This window comes from Neolamprologus multifasciatus, chromosome 17, assembly GCF_963576455.1.
Source record: "Neolamprologus multifasciatus chromosome 17, fNeoMul1.2, whole genome shotgun sequence".
NCBI lineage: Eukaryota > Metazoa > Chordata > Actinopteri > Cichliformes > Cichlidae > Neolamprologus > Neolamprologus multifasciatus.
The window spans coordinates 27571753-27591290 of NC_140455.1; the positions used below are offsets into that span (position 1 = coordinate 27571753).

Consider the following 19538-nt stretch of genomic DNA (forward strand, 5'->3'; position numbering starts at 1 on the left):
GGATGTTCAGAAAACAAATAGTCGTAAGGAAAATGAAAATTAACTACATTTATAAAAATACTACGATTGTTTACAAGATGTCCAAAACAAATCAAGGAAAGACAATAATATTTATGAGATTATGTTAAAGAAACACATGTTAGGTTAATTTGTAATTCTAAGCTTTGAGTGAGAGGTAAATAAAGTACTTAAAGTGTATAGAATTAAAGGCTGTATGAATGTATGTTTAAATGGGGCTTGTAGAAGAGGTGGGCGGATCAATCCAACTATCGAAAGTATCAATACCAACCCTGGCACTTGTATTGGATCGATACCATTGCAATAGGATTATGCTTGTTTCTATCCTCTAAGTTCAATATGTAGCCAATTGTACTGTGTTAAATACATGTGTTTTTTTAGAAATGAAAAAAAAAACACCCCTTAAAATATGCACCATGAAAAACATCTGTATATTATGTGTTGACAGTCACATCTATTTTATTTATAGCCTACAGCACATTTAACCAACAGAAACCGACCCAAAAGGCACATTTACACTCAGGGCTCCAAAAAAACCCCCATGTTTCAAAAAACATTACAAGTTGAAAGGTATGTTTTGTTGTATTAACTGTGGAACATAATCATGCACAGTAAATCACAATAATTCAGTAGTTCAAAATTTGAGAATTAATGATGATTCATCTTATAGATAATGACACACTGCTCTTTGCTATAGAAGCTGCCTCTATGGGTTAAAAGTACTGTTATGGTTATTTGCATATGCTGGCCTTGTCTTTACAGAATTTGCAGTACTAGCTTGAAGTGTTTTGAGTGGTTAGTACGATTAGAAAGGGTCCATATGACGCTAATTTTGTGCTGTCAACTACTGACAGTATGTTGTCCCAGATATATAAACACTACTACAGTTACAATATTAACAGCGACACAACTGACAGGGAATTATGACAGGCAGTGTTGCGCGTCACTATCCCGCGCTACCACGTGAAATCAATAACCAATGAAAGTCGCTGTTGCATGGCCGGATGACGCTTCTGTCCAATCAACTCGCGTGTTCTTCAAATACGTCGAGTTCAGGAAGCGCTAAGAATCCCAAGCAGTGGAGAAAGTGAAGCCATCTATACCTGGCTTGAAGTAAACTGTCCAAAAATAAAAGCAAATTGCACTTTTGTGTTATTACATGTGACACAGATAACTGACATTTGTTAACGAGCTGCCGTTTGACTATGGGAGCAAACAACAGCACCCGCCGCGTGTCATTTGAATCAGACGAGAACGACAATGTAACGGTGGTGAAGGGCATACGGGTAAGTGATATGATGGACCTTAGTTGAGCCTGTGTTACATGGCTGCCTTAATCCAATGCTGTGTAATCCGAAAGCGTTCTGAAGTGGAAGTGCAGTCTTATGCTATCAACAGTGCTACGTGACTCAAATGACGCAGAGTCCTGGCAGCCTGGAAACTTTTTATTTTCATTCATTCATGAAGCATAGAAGAAGCAAATGTGTGGTTAGTAACCCCTGCAGTTGCTTTGAGATTTAGTCTGAATAAACTTTTTATGGCTTTTTCGGGATGTTGATGTCACTTGCTTCGTGCTCTCATGTCGGCTGCAAACTTATGGCTGTGTTGTGGATAATAATACCACTGATCAGCCGGTGATAAATATAGAGCAGAGCGGATCAGACTGTGGCTCTGTCTATTATTACTCAGTTGTTAAGCCAACGTGCCGAGACTAGTGCTATTTTGGTGCTTATCTAAAAATAATAAACACAATGTGTAGCTTTCTATACGAGCAGCAACAACATAGTTAAGCATTTAAGGAATGTACTTATTTCTTATCTTACCAAGGGCTGCATGAGAAGATTGATACCATTTATACTTCAGTACTGAAAACTGAATCGCTGAGTATGAAAACTGAAAATCAGGAAAACCCATGCCAGTCTATCCACCCCAACAGTATAAAATATCCCTAAAATTCCCACTAAATACTCTATTAACTTTATATTGTGTTTGAGTGAAATATATAAATAAAGTGTGGTATTAATGTATACTTTATTGATCCCCGTGGGGAAATTCCTCTCTGCATTTAACCCATTCACCCAGTGAAGCAGTGGGCAGCCACTGGGCCCCCGGGGAGCAGTGTGTAGGGACGGTACCTTGCTCAGGGTAGCCCTTCAGTGCACTCAAACCCCTGACTTTCCGATCATGGGGCGCCCACTCTACCTACTGAGCTATCCCCCACTAGCTTTATGCCTTTATTGTGATATCATCTTAATTTTTCATCTAAGTGTTCAATTTTTCTTCCACTCTCATTTGCAGCTTTCTGAAAATGTCATTAAGCGCATGAAGGAACCTGAAGCTCCTCCAACACAACAACAACCTGCTACCACTCCAACACCCCCAGCAGCTCCAGCTTCTCCTCTTCAGCGGCCAGTGCCTCCCCTCTTTGAGCCCATCACCTCCTTTCCTCCTCCCCCTCCTCCTCTTGTTGAATCTGTTGCACCTCCAGCTCCTCCTCAGTCTGCCACAGAGTCTGTGGCTGCACCGCCACCTCCACCTCCTGTAGAAAAGGTAACAGCACCCATCATTGCTGACATAGTTCCCCCATCTTCATTTCCCCCAGCTGCTGCTGTTGCTGCCGCTGACGTTGTTGCTCCTGCTGTTGAGCCTGTAGCAACACATTCTCCTGTTCCTGCCTCTGTTTCTGCTCCTGCTGATCCCCTGCTTCCTTCCCCCTGCCCTGCTCCAGCTGTAGTGGAAGTAGTCGCCCCGCTTGCTCCTCCTCCTCCTCTCGTAGGTGAACAATCACCTCTTAAAAATGAATCCACTGCTTCCTCCCTTCCACTTGCTCAACCTCTTGCTCCTCCACATGTGGCTGAACCCTTTACTCCTTCATCTGTAGCTGAGCCTTTATCACCCCCTTTTCCTGCCAAGACTGAGCTGATCACCTCTCCTCCCCCTCTTACTGACTCCGAACCCCTCTCCTCCCCTTCTGTTTTCGAGTCCGTCAACTTCATGCCACCACAGCCTGGCAAGCCATTTGTTGCACCTCCCTTGCCTGAATTTAATGCTCCTTGTGAACCAGTTGCCCCTCCTCCTCCTCCTCAGCCCAAAGTTGAACCAGTGCCCAAGTCCAAACCAGTCCCACCACATCCTGCCGCATCAGTTGGTGAGTTTTTATTCCAATTTTCTTTAAAAAAATCACTGCTGGTAATACAAAAATAAATATAAAAAGCATGCTATTATTCTCAATGTCAAGAGTGACCAAAGAATGTGAGGAAGAAGGAAGCTGATGTGGTTTGATTAATAACTTAAACAGCTAGTTAATCCAAAGATCAGACACGTGTTCCAGTCTTTATAGATTTATGCAGTTGTAATCTTTTGACCTATGAAGCAGCAACGCAAACTTCATTCTTCTCCCTCTTACAACCGATGCAAGTGTAGTTATAACAAAACAAAAAAATCAATTGTTTTTGGGAGTGACTCATTTTATTATGAAATGTACGGGACGCTCTTTACCTGTATGCTTAACTGCAAAGCCAAGGCTGTGTGAGACTCAGCTGTCCAGCTACAGTGAATTTTAATGATGTTTATTGTGTGGGTGTTTACTTTAAGCCACCTTAAGCTTTTTGCCTCCCAACTTTTCACGCAGATTGTAATCAGTCTTAATTTAAAAAATGGGCCCCACAGTAGCCTCGGTCATATTGTGATTCATTGCCATCCCCTAACTGTTAATGAAATGATTAATTCTAACTTGTACTAATGCTAATAAATTGATGCTGTAATTAGTGGGCAATGATTCTGCCTCGTCACTGTGAAGCTCAGGCTGTCATAATACCTCTTTTACCTTCGTGCAGTTTGGAAGTAAAATAGTGAGGCTAAACTCGTGCTTTTTACTCATGTGGCTGTTATTAATATTTCTATATTAATAATGGATCAATTGACACTTTATTTGAAAGAGGGACCGCCTAGTCAACTTTTAAGAAGCCACAGAGAATAATCATGCAGTTTCCCTTTGCTCTACCATTTTTCACGTCTATGTTTTGGTATTCTGGTTCATTCTCACCACTATCATCTGTGACTTTTTTTTAGCAGAGAAAACTTTCAAGGCCCTCCGTGTTCAGCAACAAGAGACTGCTGAAAATTGTCACATGTTAGTGAACATATTGTAACATAGCTTCTTAAAGCTCACAGTATGAAAAATGTGTGTGTACTGTCTCACACACGGAGCTAAAAGCTGACACTCTTTCCACTTTTCTTTTACTCAAAGTAAAGTTTTACCCTTATTGTCTTGCTAGTGTGGGCGCACGGCCCTTATCCCTTGACATTTGTGGCGGAGGACATTTGAATGTTACTTGTTCATTACGCAGAGCAGAACGAGCCGTAGGTGCAGATTCTTTCGAGGTTGGCATCCAGGGTGTGGGCAGGCTTCCCCATCCTTGACTGTGCTCAATCAGTAAGGTAATTAAAAAAGGCCAACTTATGCCACGCCACACTGACTCCAGTGATTAAAACGACACCTCCGCAGTTTCACACAACAAACCTCCAGGCCTCATTAAGGGAAGAAGGTGGTTGGAGAGTGTGTATGTGTGTTACATTTCTTTACTTTGCAACTGGGCTTCCATGGTATGACACAGAATTTTGTTTAACTACATAAGTAACATGAATGGACAAGGTGTAATTGCCACTGTCAGTCTTTTGGGTTTATTGTGGTTTAGTGGCATTTACAGTACCGCGCAAAAGTCTTGAGTCACCCCTCGTTTCTTTACATTTTGCTGTTTGGACTTTTTGGAGCCATACATTTTCCAGGATATTTTTTAAGCAACTGACCTATAAATCCTTCAAGCATAAGAAATGCACCTTTTCCCCATTTCTTTAGATGATTCGTCAAATGATACCAAATATAACACTGGATTTTGCGTGCATGGTATGGTTTAACCCCACCACCACCAAACAAAATAATAAAAAAACCCAAAGAAACTTGTCAATGGAGGATAAAAGAGGCTGGCCTAAAAAAAAGTAGCAGATGAACAGTATCTGTAACTCTTGTCCTCAAGAAATAGAAAAAGAAACAGCAAAGACCTGGAACAGAATCTGAGAAATGCACCTGGCACTTCAACTGATCTACTGTTCACTGAACCCTCATCAGAAATTTCAATTCAATTCAATTCAATTCAATTTTATTTATATAGCGCCAAATCACAACAAATGTCGCCTCAAGGCGCTTCATAGATACAGAGAAAAGCCCAACAATCATATGACCCCCTATGAGCAAGCACTTTGGCGACAGTGGGAAGGAAAAACTCCCTTTTAACAGGAAGAAACCTCCGGCAGAACCAGGCTCAGGGAGGGGCGGCCATCTGCTGCGACCGGTTGGGGTGAGAGAAGGAAGACAGGATAAAGACATGCTGTGGAAGAGAGACAGAGATTAATAACAGATACGATTCAATACAGAGAGGTCTGCTAATACATAGTGAGTGAGAAAGGTGACTGGAAAGGAAAAACTCAATGCATCATGGGAATCCCCCGGCAGCCTACATCTATTGCAGCATAACTAAGGGAGGATTCAGGGTCACCTGGTCCAGCCCTAACTATATGCTTTAGCAAAAAGGAAGGTTTTAAGCCTAATCTTAAAAGTAGAGATAGTGTCTGTCTCCTGAATCCAAACTGGAAGCTGGTTCCACAGAAGAGGGGCCTGAAAACTGAAGGCTCTCCCTCCCATTCTACTTTTAAATACTCTAGGAACAACAAGTAGGCCTGCAGAGCGAGAGCGAAGTGCTCTAATAGGGTGATATGGTACTACAAGGTCATTAAGATAAGATGGGGCCTGATTATTTAAGACCTTGTATGTGAGGAGCAGGATTTTGAATTCAATTCTGGATTTAACAGGAAGCCAATGAAGGGAAGCCAAAACAGGAGAAATATGCTCTCTCTTTCTAGTCCCTGTCAGTACTCTTGCTGCAGCATTTTGGATTAACTGAAGGCTTTTCAGTGAGTTTTTTGGACATCCTGATAATAATGAATTGCAGTAGTCTAGCCTGGAAGTAATAAATGCATGAACTAGTTTTTCAGCGTCACTCTGAGACAGGATATTTCTAATTTTAGAGATGTTGCGCAAATGGAAGAACGCAGTCTTACATATTTGTTTAATATGTGCGTTGAAGGACATATCCTGGTCAAAAATGACTCCAAGGTTCCTCACAGTGTTACTGGAGGCCAAGGTAATGCCATCCAGAGTAAGAATCTGGTTAGATACCATATTTCTAAGCTTTTCAGCGCCGAGTACAATGACCTCAGTTTTATCTGAGTTAAGAAGCAGAAAGTTAGTGGCCATCCAAGTCTTTATGTCTTTAAGACATTCCTGCAGTTTAACTAATTGGTGCGTGTTATCTGGCTTCATGGACAGATAGAGCTGGGTGTCATCTGCATAGCAGTGAAAATGTATGCTATGTCTTCTAATGATGCTGCCTAGGGGAAGCATGTATAATGTAAACAGAATTGGTCCTAGCACCGAACCCTGTGGAACTCCATAATTAACCTCAGTGTGTGAAGAGGGCTCTCCATTTACATGCACAAATTGGAGTCTATTAGATAGATATGATACAAACCACTGCAGTGCAATACCTGTAATACCTACAGCATGTTCTAATCGCTCTAATAGAATATTATGGTCAACAGTATCGAATGCTGCACTAAGGTCAAGAAGGACAAGCACAGAGATGAGTCCACTGTCAGAGGCCATAAGAAGATCATTTGTAACCTTCACTAAAGCTGTTTCTGTGCTGTGATGAACTCTGAAACCTGACGAAACTCGAAATGGCCACAGTGGCATGTATTCAAGCGGTCAGGGGAGAGATAAAAAAGTGAGTGTCTATAGCCATCTGTAAAACATGGTGGAGGATCTGTCATGGTTTGGAGCTGGGGATTTTGTAACAATTTATGATCACAGAACAGAATCGTACGATTTAGATCCACCATGCGATAGCACCTGGAAAACGTCTGACATTAGTTACACTAAATTAACTGCCCCTCTCCTGGAATCTTCTCCATGCTCTTAAGAATGTGCTGGGATACACAGCAAACCTTCTAGCAATGGCACGTAATGATGTGCCGTCCTGGCGGAGTTGGACTGAATGTGCAACTTCTGTAGGGTCCATGTGTCTTCTCATGATACCAGTAGTGAAACAGACTCTTACCAAATGCAAAACTAGCGATAAAATAGCCAGAAAAGATGAGGAGGAAAAAAATGTCAGTGACTCCATCTGTAAAAGCATTCCTGTTTTGGGGGTTGGCTCAGTGTTGCCCCTCTGGTGGACCTGTTGCTAATTCCACTGATTCCACAGCTGATTAATAACCCCTTCTGCTACTTAACAGACCAGATCAGAAGTGTAACTGACTTCATGCAATACACTGACGAAAGATTGTACCTTTAATAATTTGAGCATTGTATATTATCTGTAGTCTCGATCAAAGATCACAGTTGAAAGAATGGTTTCACATCCCTGATTAACTAGTATTAGTCTAGATGTTGTTTTCATCTATAACTGTGAGCTGTAGATGGCTTTGAAGTAAATAATTGTTAATAATCTTAAACTGCGGTTCAGTGGAGAAAGGTTTTCATCAATAAACTACTTGATCTGCAAACCTGAAACTTTAAAGTTGCCCCTCTAAAGTCGTTGTAGTAATTAAATGATCAATGTAATTTAAAGAAAAAGGCAGTTAGCAAGTCCTGCAGTCCTGAAGTTATTGTCTTCTAATTTTAGAGCCAGTCATGCCCAGACTAACAATTTCCTGCATGTGGATTTTGCCTTTAAAACATACAACACTGATGTGCTTTCTACTGTTCTTTTGTAGAGTTGTGCTGCTTTTGTACCATCTCACTCTGTTTCTTCTAGGCTCAGCCTATGATGTTGAAATCGGGGCTCTGTAGGTACAAAACCATCTGTTGCAGAAGATAGGCTGCAGATAGTGTCGTTATTTATGATGCTAGCAGGATGTTTTCGTTCTTTATCGTGGTGCAGAAAGAATTTGGAATTGATCAGATGCTTCTCTGATGTTGCTACATAACAAGGACAAAGTTAAAATTCTTTAGTACACTCGAGAGTTCCAGCACAATCCGAAAGTTTCCCGCAGTGCTGCATGTTCCAAGCAGCTTCCACATTGTTAGTCCAGGCTTTGATTCCCGTCAGCCTGAAGTCACAGAAAATGGCTTGGAAAAGAGCGGTTTAGTGCATTTTCTTTTATTTTTATTATCAAGATGAATAAAGTTATAACTCCATTGTTTGCTCTAATTAGTTTTTAGATTGAAAGATACATAAAACAATAACTTAACTTGTATGAAGCGTTGCTGTCTACTGTTTTCACAGTGGTCACCTGTCTGTTCTGGGACATTAATTTCTCATTTCTGATGTCTTTCCATTTCCTTTCATTGCTCATTAAGTCTATAAATACTAATGTGAAGTCTGATAAGAAGCACAGATCTCTTGGGACCGATAGAATATAGTCCTTATGCACACAGTGCAAAATAGTGTTTGTTTTGGCTGTATTAACATTTTTTTAATCAATGTATGTGGCTGCCTCCTGCAGGGCGTATTAGTCATACAACAGCAATGTGCGTCGACCTCTTTGCAAGGTCACCACGAGGTACCGAGTTTACGGAAGTATTAAAAGAGTCGAGAGGGGGAAAAAAAAGCTAACTTGGGATGATTGATCAGGCACGCTCTTTTTAAGGAATGAGAAAAAAAAGCAGTATGATGAATGTGAATCTTGTTAAAAATGTTGCAAAGTTCAGCTCAATCCTCAAAGGGTGTGACCTTAATGAGGCGGACATTGATTATGCGCGTCCACGAGAGTTGGGTATCGAGTGAAGCGCTCAGCAGGTCGGCTGTCTCTAAATCATGGCCTGAGTCAGTATGTGTGCGCTGATTACACTGTAGTCAAGGTTGAACCTCCTACACCTTCTCCATTGTGCTATAAATATTCATGTGCCAGAGCCCACACACTGCTCTGGACTAATAGCCTGCTTAAAGATATCTCCCAGGTGAGGCAAGGAGAATTTGGGTTGGGGGGATTACCATATACGTTTGTGCATAAATGTTATGTTTTTCTTGTTGTCTCTTAAAAACGATCACTTAGATTGTGTCTCATTGCAGAAGAGTTTGTTAACAGGAGTAAAAGAGAAAATGAGATGATCCGACTTTCACCCGATTGCCAGGGCTGCTAGCTTCCTCTCCGCGTTTTCTTTTCTCCTCCTCCTTTTTCCCTGTTTGTATATAGTGAAAGGTGCACAGTGATTCGACTAAGCGCGAGGTAGAAACGTGAGGAAGTGGTAATGTTACAGATTATGCCCTCCACGCGGGTCCTGGGGTTAATGAAACTTCTGATGAGAAACGCAATTTGCCTTCGTCTATTATCTCCACTGCCAATAGCCCCGTGCTCCACCGCCTCGCCTCGTCCTCTTTCGGTTTTTCCACAGGGTTTAGTGATTGGTGGAAATGGGAAGGAGGGGGACACGTCTAAAAAGATGATGAGTTTTTAATCTTTTTAACATTTACATGTCCTACTCAGGATTGACACGGGCTCTGTCGATCTGGAATTGTCTCTGACCCCAGCCAGCCTCCCTCAAGGACCCCAGACAGTGTTTATCATATCAGAACCTGTTCTCCTGCCGACCCCGCTAGCAATCTGAAGCTTCTTTCTGTAGGGCTGGAGAGTTGCTTAAGAATGCCTGAACTTGGAGGACTTAGATAAGATATTCTAAAGGGCAGCTGATGCTGAAACGGAAGCCTTACCTTTAAAGTTCATAAAGACAGAGCGTGACCTGCGACTTTAGCTGCCAGTTTTGATATCCAGTCAAATCCAGCACAAGGATAAACATGTTTTAAATTAAGTATTAAAGTAAAGTATTTTGCATTGTTGACTCGCTGTTTTAATACAAGAGGAATTCCCATAGGTGATTTAAGAAGATGATAAAACGCTTGCATTTTAGGTATGATGGTGTCCTGTATCAAATCAATATACAGGGAGTGTTTCTTATTTATTTTTATTTGTTTAGATGCTCGGATATTTACAGTACTGTGCAAAAGTCTTCAGCCTGTACTATGGCTGTCAAGCTGTGTTATCGTTGGCATTTTCTGTAGTTCAGCTAAAGGAATGGGAACAGATGATGTGTTTTTTGTGACAGGCTGCTAAGTGCCTAAAGATACAATTTAAAATGTGTTCTTTGCAAAGTTGTCTGTTACGTGCGTCACAGCACTGGTTCATTCCTTGAGTTAGATACCTTTCCTATGCTCGAATGATTCATAGGTCAGATTTAAATGGTTTAACAAACCAAAAAAAAATCATTCCTGTGAAAACGGTCACTTTACCGTGTAGAGTATATTTGTTTTTTCTTTTGTTCTGTTTCATTAAAATAAAGCAGCTCCTGAAAACATTGTCATGTGAAGATTCTCTGTGGGTTCATCATATTTAATCAGTTATTTGGTTTGTTGTTGACAGAAAAATATTGAGCAGGTCATCGAACTTTAAGGTATAAACTGTTGATTTCTATTAGGATTCAGAGTCACAGAGTAATTGTCTACAGTCTGCAAAGTCAAAGATGACAAACTGTGCGGTTGTCTTTGTTGACCACATCACAGCATTAAGGTAAACAGAATGAATGGCTAGCCTGACATTACAGTAAATATGATATTGATGAGAAATATTAATATTGATCGCTGAGTTGCTGGTCTCTCGTGGTCAGTAATTTCCCATGTAACTCGAGTGTACATTTGCATTTTCACAGGATTTTTTGTGGGTAATCTGAGTCTATTTCATAATAAATCACAACATCACAGCATATTTTGCACCGTATTTCAATACCTGTCGTAAAACATAATTAATACGGGTTACTTGGAAAGCCTATGGCAGAGCCTCTGTGAGGATTTCAGACCTACAGGTTTGTCTCTCCTCTGCTGGTCTTAACAGAGTTGTAATTAGACTCTCCTCCGCAGTGAGATCAATGGTGCTTCTGAGTGCAGTCAAACATGATGGATATTACTTTCTCACACTGTGGACAGTAGGTGACAGAAGCCTCTGCCTTTAAAGATATGCTATGCAGCACAAAAGTTGTCAACTGTCAGTCACCGCCTCTGTTTGTTCTCGTGCTTCTTCTGAAGCCCTGTCAAACTGAACCTCGCTCTATGGGACTCTTATTCATTCGCTTTACTGTAAGTAAAGAGGAATCGTTTGAAAGTAAAGAGATGGCCCATGTAGTCACAGTTTGAGCTCATGTTATATGTTGTTTTCTGCAGAGAAGACAAGATCGTTCAACTTCTGGTTTGTGTGTTTTCTAAGTGGGTAAATTAGTACGAAGCTGCCGAAGTACCGAAATTAGATTTCAGTATTCATGGCACGAGTTGCACAAACTACAGTAATATCTTTGTACAGTATCAGTATCATGACCTTCTTTTTGTTTTTACATCGACGCACGGATAACAACATTGTTTCACACGCACAAGTTTTAACTGGGAAGCAGAGGTTTGGCTGAGCGGCATTTAAAACATTTAATTACTCTGTTGTATTTTAATCAGGAATTGTGTCTTTGGCTTTTAAACAGAACAATGTAAGTCGTGACGGGCTTAAATTTAAATCCTAAGCATATGTTATTTAAAAAAAAATTAATTAAAATTCACATTGAAGTGAATAAGGCAATTTGAAGAATTGTTGGCATTCTAATGCTTAAGGAAATGATTAAGGAATCCAGTTGCTGCTAAATCCATATGTTGGACAGATGTGAAATAATGATTATAATAATGACCTCAAAACATGGCAGCTTTTTAAAATGTATGATTTGGTTTAAGACTTTTTTTTTTTTTCTGTTTGTTTCACTATCCCGAGATGGCAAATGCAGAACGGCTGGGTATATTCCTGCTCTTATTGGTTTCTCCTAGTGTTAATCTGATTAATCTGGAATCAAGTTTGCGTTTCCTGTTGTTACCGCATGTTTTCAGGTAATAATAGACTCTGACAATAGGGATTATGCTATCTAACTAATGCGTTACGAGAGTAATCTTGACAGACTCAGACACCCCCCCGCCCTTCTATCACTGCAGTGGTGCAGCACACTGCATGGTGCTTCTGTCTTCAGAGCACGTTTCGGCCTGGTCGCTGGCTGGCATCTTTACTTTCATGCTTAATTACCTGCCAAGATAAACCGCCGAGGACATGGAGTCATACACGTATGATGTCCATGACATGAATATATGCAGACGGGATGGCATGGCGCGAGTGTATACACTGCTTTGTATGTGTTTAAGCCATATGTGTGCTTTCATTTTGTTGGCTTAAGTTTGTTTTGTGACTGTTTTTGACACCAACTCCACATACAGACTGTAGGGACCAAGCTTTCTGTGCCAAGTCGCTGCACTCGGTAAACACTCTGTAATAGAGCTGAAATTCTGACAAAAATAAAAGTGGCGAGAACTACTTTATTTAAAAATAATAGTTTTAGCCACTTTATCACAGGGTTTCAATGTATTTTTTCATTTCTTTTTTGGTCCGTATCCTATCATTTTGGACTTTTTGTTTGCAACCACAAGACATTTGTAGACTTAATCTTTACGGTGAGAAATTATAGTCTTTAATTTTTCATTAGCATAACATCTGTCTTCATTTCTAACATTTTGAAACCAGATGATTAATTCATTCATCAAGCAGATTAGTCAGTAATGAAAATAATCATTAGTTGCAGCCCTGCCCGACAACAGTTTTTTGTCTTTAAGCAATTTAGCAACAAACTACTCTGCTTAGACAAAACACAGCGTACATGCACTGAATCATTACTGGTTAAATGTTGAATCTGAACGCCACATTTACTGATTGGTGCAGCTTTTCATGTCCATAAACAGCAGCTGTTTACTTGGATCTCTTATCTTTAACTCACTTTCTTTGTCTCCTTTTTCTCTTTTTCCGTCAAGCCGATGAGGAGGCCCTGAGGAAGAAGATCGCTGATGAGCTGTATAAAGACTTGAAGCAAGAGAGGGCCAAGGTAGAGCAAGAGCTGCAAGCCTGGTGAGATTAACGCACAGAAATATGGGAAATTAGTCTTTTTTGTTGCCTTATTTTTGATTGATTGCTGAAATTAAGATTCTTGTTTTTCCTTAAAGTCAGAATTTTGGATGTTCCGTGTGTGTTGGGTATTTTGTCTATTCCCCCCACCCACCACCACCACCTTCTTCTCCTTGTGGGCCATGACAGCTGGAGTTAAGCTACTGCAGTAGTGTCAATTTCTCTTCCAGGTTTTTATAAGAAAGCTCAGACATTTTCAGATGTAACCATTTTTCACTTTCATTAATAGTCAAAAAGGTCAGCACCAGTCTTTCCATTCCCCGCTGTTTCCAATTTACCTCTCTTCCGAAGTGCATCAGCACTTTTTCCCCCTCCCTGTGTTTCGCCCCTTCTCTCATTCTCTTCTGATCAATTAATCATGTCTGAGAAAGGGGGGCGCTATCCTGAGATAATTTCCTGGGTGTTGAGTGGGTGATTCATTAGCCCTTCCTGATGAAGAAACGCACTCTTCATGTGAGGGGCACATTCCAGTCTCCATCTCTTGCACTCCTCTTCTCCACCCTCCTTTTATTCCTTCCCTTCTCATCTATCCTTTTCTTTTTCCCCCCTAAAGTAGCAGGTGTACATACCATAATGTTGGATAATCGAGTTGCTCCCTTTCTTTAATGGGCCTGGATGATGTTGAATGAACAACTGTGATGAGGCTCTAAACACGCTCTTGTACGGTATTGGGGGGGGGGGGGGGGGGGGGGGGTTGGGCAAATCTTTCTGAACACGAGGAGGTAGGTAGTGTTAGCCTGGCAATTAGCCTCGTTTTTTTGAGGCTTATTCGAGATGAGAGTGAAATTAACAAGTGGTTTTGAGAAATCATTTGTCTATTGATTTTCTTTTTCTGGTCATTTTTATGTAACTGCTTCCTGAAGCTCACTTATTGATGTCTGTTCACAGGAGTAAGTGCCTAAAAATGACGCCCTCCTAGCAATTAACTGAAATCATAGTTGGCTTTCAAGTCCTCAATTCTTGTTTGTGCTTGGCATGGGCTGCATTTTCTTTAGAAGTCTTAACTGAACTGGAATGGTAAACAAACAGTTACCCTAGTGTTAGTTGCATGTGTGCGTGTGTAGATGCATATTCAGATCAGTATTTAATGTGGCCTTTTTTGCTATTTGCTTTTTCTTGGGTCCGTTCTTTGCTCATTATTTCTGTCCATTTGTATTACTGTCTATTCATGTTCCTAGTTAGCAGCTGGCAGGCAATAATACATGGAACAGCTTTTAAGGGTATTCTGGGCTTTGAAGAGAGCTTTTAAAGGGAGAACTGGCTAAGCAGTTAGTTCAGATTTCATAGGGATTATGTAGCATCTGATTCAAGCCTAGTAAAATCACATCCTGTTACATATTTACTCTACTTATGTGTGGCACTGGTGTCTGACCGTGCCTTTTTGACTCATCAGACAAGGGGACAGGTAGAAGAATAATCAACATACTAAGCACATTTTTAACTGGGTGCTGTAATAAATTGCCTTTAGGTTGTGACAGTTCAGAGACTGAATCTGCAGGGGAAACGGTCTTGAGTCATGGGCTTGGCCCCTCTGTTAAACTGTAACACAGGCAGCAGAGGACAGAAGCGGTGCACCTGCGAAAGACAAAAGTAAAATACAGTAGAGGCTCTTGCTTTTTATTAAAAGACTGTTCTGCATTTTTTAACTGCAGTGTGTTGGGTAACCTTTAGCAGCCTTCAGAGCTGTACTCACCAAATGGAAAATCTACCTTCATTTGGTGCACGGTGGGTGTTAATTTTAGAGCCTTTCTGACACCAAATGTTTCCTAGTGTAATCGGATTATAAAAGCAGTGTTTAAAAGGCAAGACTAACTGCAGCCAGTGGGGTTTGCAATGGAAAACAAATTTTCTAATTAAAAGGAGCCAGTTAAGGTGGTTCAAACAGCTGGCTAGGTTTACCTCTTGGGCATATCCTAGGTAAGATGTTTTGGGCATGTTTTACCAGGAGGAGGCCCAAGGGCAGATTTGGGATACACAGGAGAGATTACATCTCTTGGGTGGCTTGGGAACGCTTTGGTGTCCTCCTGGAACAGCTGGAAAAAGTTGCTGGGGAGAGGGAGCTCTCCGTCATTGTAGATTGTGATGAACTTTCTTTCTTTCCTTTGTTTTGAATTAACAGTCATAAGTCATAAGTCATAATAACAGCACCTTCTCTACTCTAAAATACATATACATGTTTATCGTTGCTGTTATATCTCCTCAGGGCATTTGTTCTTTATCAGTTCAATGAAATAAGCTACATGAACAGTGGAAGTTAAAAGCATATTTCAGGCTGGCTTATGGGGCAAATGACTGGGTGTGCATCCAAAGTTAGTGAGGGTGGTCTCGACCTGTGCAGATCCCAGTGGAAAAACCTGGAAACTATTATAATAAATGTCAAACCACATCTTTGATACATACTGAGGTGTCAAAACGACTCATTGAAGGTAGAGGGGAAATCATCAGATGTCATCTTTATGGGCAGAATAGTTAAAATATTACATTAAAAGAAACAGACAGTATTTTCTTCTCTGTGCTTAACGCCATATTTACAGATTAAAAATGGCTTCCTCTCCTTTTTGTTAACATAAATTAACTTTGCTGGACATAAATAGATGAGCGGAACACATAGTCTTTTTCCCCCTCATCTGGGTTGTCAAATCATGACTAATTTTCTGTAATATTTCACCCTCTTACAGTGCAGATGTGCAGATAGTAACTACTTTACAGGTAATATTATATTGTTAAAAGCAAACAAGGCATAGTGAAGATGGTCATTGCTGGATTGAAAGACACAGCGAGGACTCTGTAATTGTTTTCTTTTTTCCTCCTCTGGAAAATTAGACTAACAGGTAAAGTTTTTTTTTTTTTTTTGGTGTGAAAGTGTATCAAAGCGAGGCCAGCAGGACTGCTCGTTATCTCACTGCTCACTAGTTAAAGAATCCTGCAGTGAAACTGCGGCACCGCATGAATACAGAAAAATGTAACAATATTTGAGGAGAACGGATTTACACAAGATGCGTGATCCCAAAACGTCAAGGTCATATTCAATGCAAATAGTCGGTCAGGATGCCAGCAGAGTCGGATTTTATTCATATGATCTAATTAATTACAGTCTTACAGATTCATTCATGATTGAAAAAAACAAACAGAAACAGTCAAAAGCCTTGATGAATTGGCCTTTTTCCTGTGATAGCTACTTTTTGGTTACTCTCCTATTTCTCTCTTTTAATATTGTTTCTTGTTTCCATTCTGCGCGGTATTCTGTTCAGGCAGATAGTTCCTGGGATATTCGAGGATCGGCGGTGTTTAGATTAGGCAGTATTTCGTGTGCTTGGCTCCGGGGCCGTAAATGAACTCCGGAGAGCTGGCTTTGCATGTTTTGCTCTGGTAGGAGTGAAGGAAGAGCTCTGAGTTCTCAGTTCATTTAGGTGCGGCCTAAACTGATTTGTTGCAAGGAGCGGGTGCAGGGAGAAGATTTGCCTCTGCCGTTTCTCTGTGAGGCATCAGAGCAGAACGACTCAGAGAAAAGGATGTGAGAAGGAGGGATGAGGGTAAGAGAACTCTTACACCAACCTGACTCTGCTCTGTAACGCTCTGCATCACTGTTTCATCCAGTTCTTCTTCTCTCTGTTATTTTTTTTCAAGTTTTCCTCCCCGTTGCCATTCTTATACTTGCACTTTAGTCTTCCTCTGTCTTTCTTTCTTTTTTTCATTATCTCCTGTATCCTTTTTATTTATATCAAACTCCCAATACTTTTCCCCCACCCTCTCACGTCCACCCTCAACCCTCTCGCTGCCACCCTCCCCATGCATCAAATGCATGTGTTTGAATCTCCAACTCTAACACTCAGAGGTTAGTTGTTATAAAACTTCTTCGCATTATTTCAACATGCAGCCTGTGTTGGCTTCTGCAATATAATTGCATGTCAGACTTTTGAGTGAGAACACTGACCTTCTCTCCGAGCTTCCGTCTTCCCACCCTGTTAACCATGCTGTCTATTAAATTCTTTATTGCTCCCAGATCAGACGCAGACGGTCTATCCTACAGATTCTAACATTTTGTTTATTTTTATCTTTTATCTTCACATCACAGACATATGCTGAAACACACACACACACACACACACACACACACACACACACACACACACACACACACACACACACACACACAAAGCTGGCACAACTTTCAAAAGACTTGTGTTGTGAGGTTATTTCGAAACAAACAAATAAAGGTCCTGAATTTGACGTGATTTAGCCCGCGTTGTTTCTGCACAGGAATTATACCCCAAATTGCATCTGAATCGACGACATTACTAGTCTAAATGCATTATGTACTGTTTCATCTTTATCACATTCTGTGAATACTGTGATGTAGCAACTTTGTAGTACTGTCACACCCACAGTAGTAATAATAACGATAGAGATGATGAGAATAAAAGTGGTTTTCCTAATATTAGTAATCATGTATTTTGTTTAGCTCTTTTAAACAGAGCTCACAAAGACCTGTAGAAGCATACAAACAGAACAAAAACTGTACCGATAATGAACGAATGTACGCCCACGCCACATGCATCCAAATAATCAAACAGCTGCTAAGTTGATACTTTGAATCTAGCCATCCCTGACACTATAACTATCACCAGGAACTACCTGTATTATGACAAAAATAATATGGCTGGAATACCAATAATAATACCCTAAATTGACCTTTTAGGCTCTGTTCCAACTCCATGTTTTAGTTTGTGTGCTCTGCTAAAGTAACTGTTTTACAGTCATGTGGATAAAACTTTAGTTGTGGAAAACTATGTACACCTATTAGTTCAGTTGCTTGTACACTAGAATGACATTTAGTAAGAATAACTTGAAGTAATAGTTTGTCTGTATGATTTTTATCAGGCTCCAACATCACTGTGGAAGTATGATTGGCACATCATTTCAGTTTTCAGTGCTGAACTTCAGTTCATTGTAACACCTTGATTTTTTTTTTTCTTTTTCAGCCATTCTGTTGTGGATTTTCTGCTGTCATTGTGCTATTGCATGACCTAGTTTGGCCCAAGCTTTAGTTGTCATACAAATGGCCTCACATTTGACTCTTGAATACTTTGGTATACAGAGGAATTCATGCTTGAGTTAATAACTTAAAAGGTGCCCAGGTACTGAGGTTGCAAAACCTTTTTTTTCGCAGCTTTTCTGCGCATTGAAAGAGAAATTGCACACTTGATGCTCCAGACAAGTAAAATGATAAAAGGTCTGCCTTTATAGAAGTGGTCAAACTTGCTTTATCACTCACTTTAGCAAGTGCATTTGCTTAGCAGTACCTGAATGGTACTTGCACTCTTAATCAGAAAGGGTGATTAGTTTTTTCCAGAAAAGCATCCAGTCCTTCTGCAGTCCTTGGGTCTTCTTTGCTCACATCCAAAGCCCTGTGTCTGAGATGACTGCAAAACTGGCATCATGCGGAGCCATTAGTTGAAAGAAACTGTTTGAAACTGAGTATTTAGAGCAAACCTGAAGTAGCACTTATTGGGAAACGTGCAGGTTAACAAGTGTCTTTAAATCAACCAATCTCGTAAGGTACTGATGCTGATTTATTTTTGATGAACTTTGATATTATATGTATTTCTTGCATTTTAAAAAGCTGAGAGTATGTATGGCTGCCACTTTGATTAGTGTGGCAGCTCTCATAAATTGTAAAGAATTAAGTGTCTGTGGTACTTCTCGGTGAAATAAACTTCCCGGAAAAGAAGAACTCAAAAATAGTACTGCCAATGTAACATGTGTGAAACCTGGAAACACCTTGCAACAGTCCTTCCCTGCCCTGCCAAACAACCACACCAAATCAGCAGTTAGGTGGCAACTCCACCTGAGCACTGAACCCTATACTGGAAATTCCTCAATAATTGCAGGGAGCATCTTAGAAACAATCTGTTCGCATCCCTGATAACTACTCTGACACCAAGAGCTTATAGGGCAGCACCAGCTGTAAGTAAGCACCCTTACAGTTCTTTTGTTAAATAAATTCAACATGTCTTTCTCAGCATATCTGTATGTGTGTGTGATGCAGTCATTTCACTCTTTGGTTTTCTGCATGATGAGATCTTTTCTATAGAGCTCTTTCTTTCAAATGATGCCTCTTGTAAAATTAATCATATTATTGCGAAACTACTCCTATCGCCAGTTTATTAGGCCAGCACCAATGCCATTGAACTGTAAAACAACAACAACAAAAATCAGACATCTGGATTTCTTAGTATGGAAGCATACTGCTGATGTATTTGGTTATTTTTATTGAGTCTGTCCACTCTAGCAGCAAATCTAATATCTGTAGAATCGGTTTTAGGGAGTTCGGTTGTTAAAATGTCATTTCTAATATCATCCCAGTCTTTTAGCTTCATAAGACACTCCTGCACAGAATGATAAGCATCAGACCTCTGAACTTATTCTGCTCA

General features: G+C 40.4%; 1 protein-coding gene across 6 annotated transcripts in view; it reads left to right on the forward strand.

The window, feature by feature from the left end:
- Positions 1 to 1050: 1050 nt before the first annotated feature.
- Positions 1051 to 19538, forward strand: part of chchd3a (coiled-coil-helix-coiled-coil-helix domain containing 3a) — an 82151-nt gene continuing 63663 nt past the window's right edge. For 2 of the 6 annotated variants that reach the window (XM_085137506.1, XM_085137510.1), the window contains exons 1-3: positions 1051 to 1304; positions 2317 to 3166; positions 12954 to 13047. In XM_085137506.1, the coding sequence (XP_084993632.1) occupies positions 1224 to 1304; positions 2317 to 3166; positions 12954 to 13047 (1025 nt within the window). In that variant the 5' untranslated portion in view covers positions 1051 to 1223. The remainder of the gene's footprint in view (positions 1305 to 2316; positions 3167 to 12953; positions 13048 to 19538) is intronic. The other 4 variants (XM_085137508.1, XM_085137507.1, XM_085137511.1 and 1 more) reach the window with 3 other exon arrangements.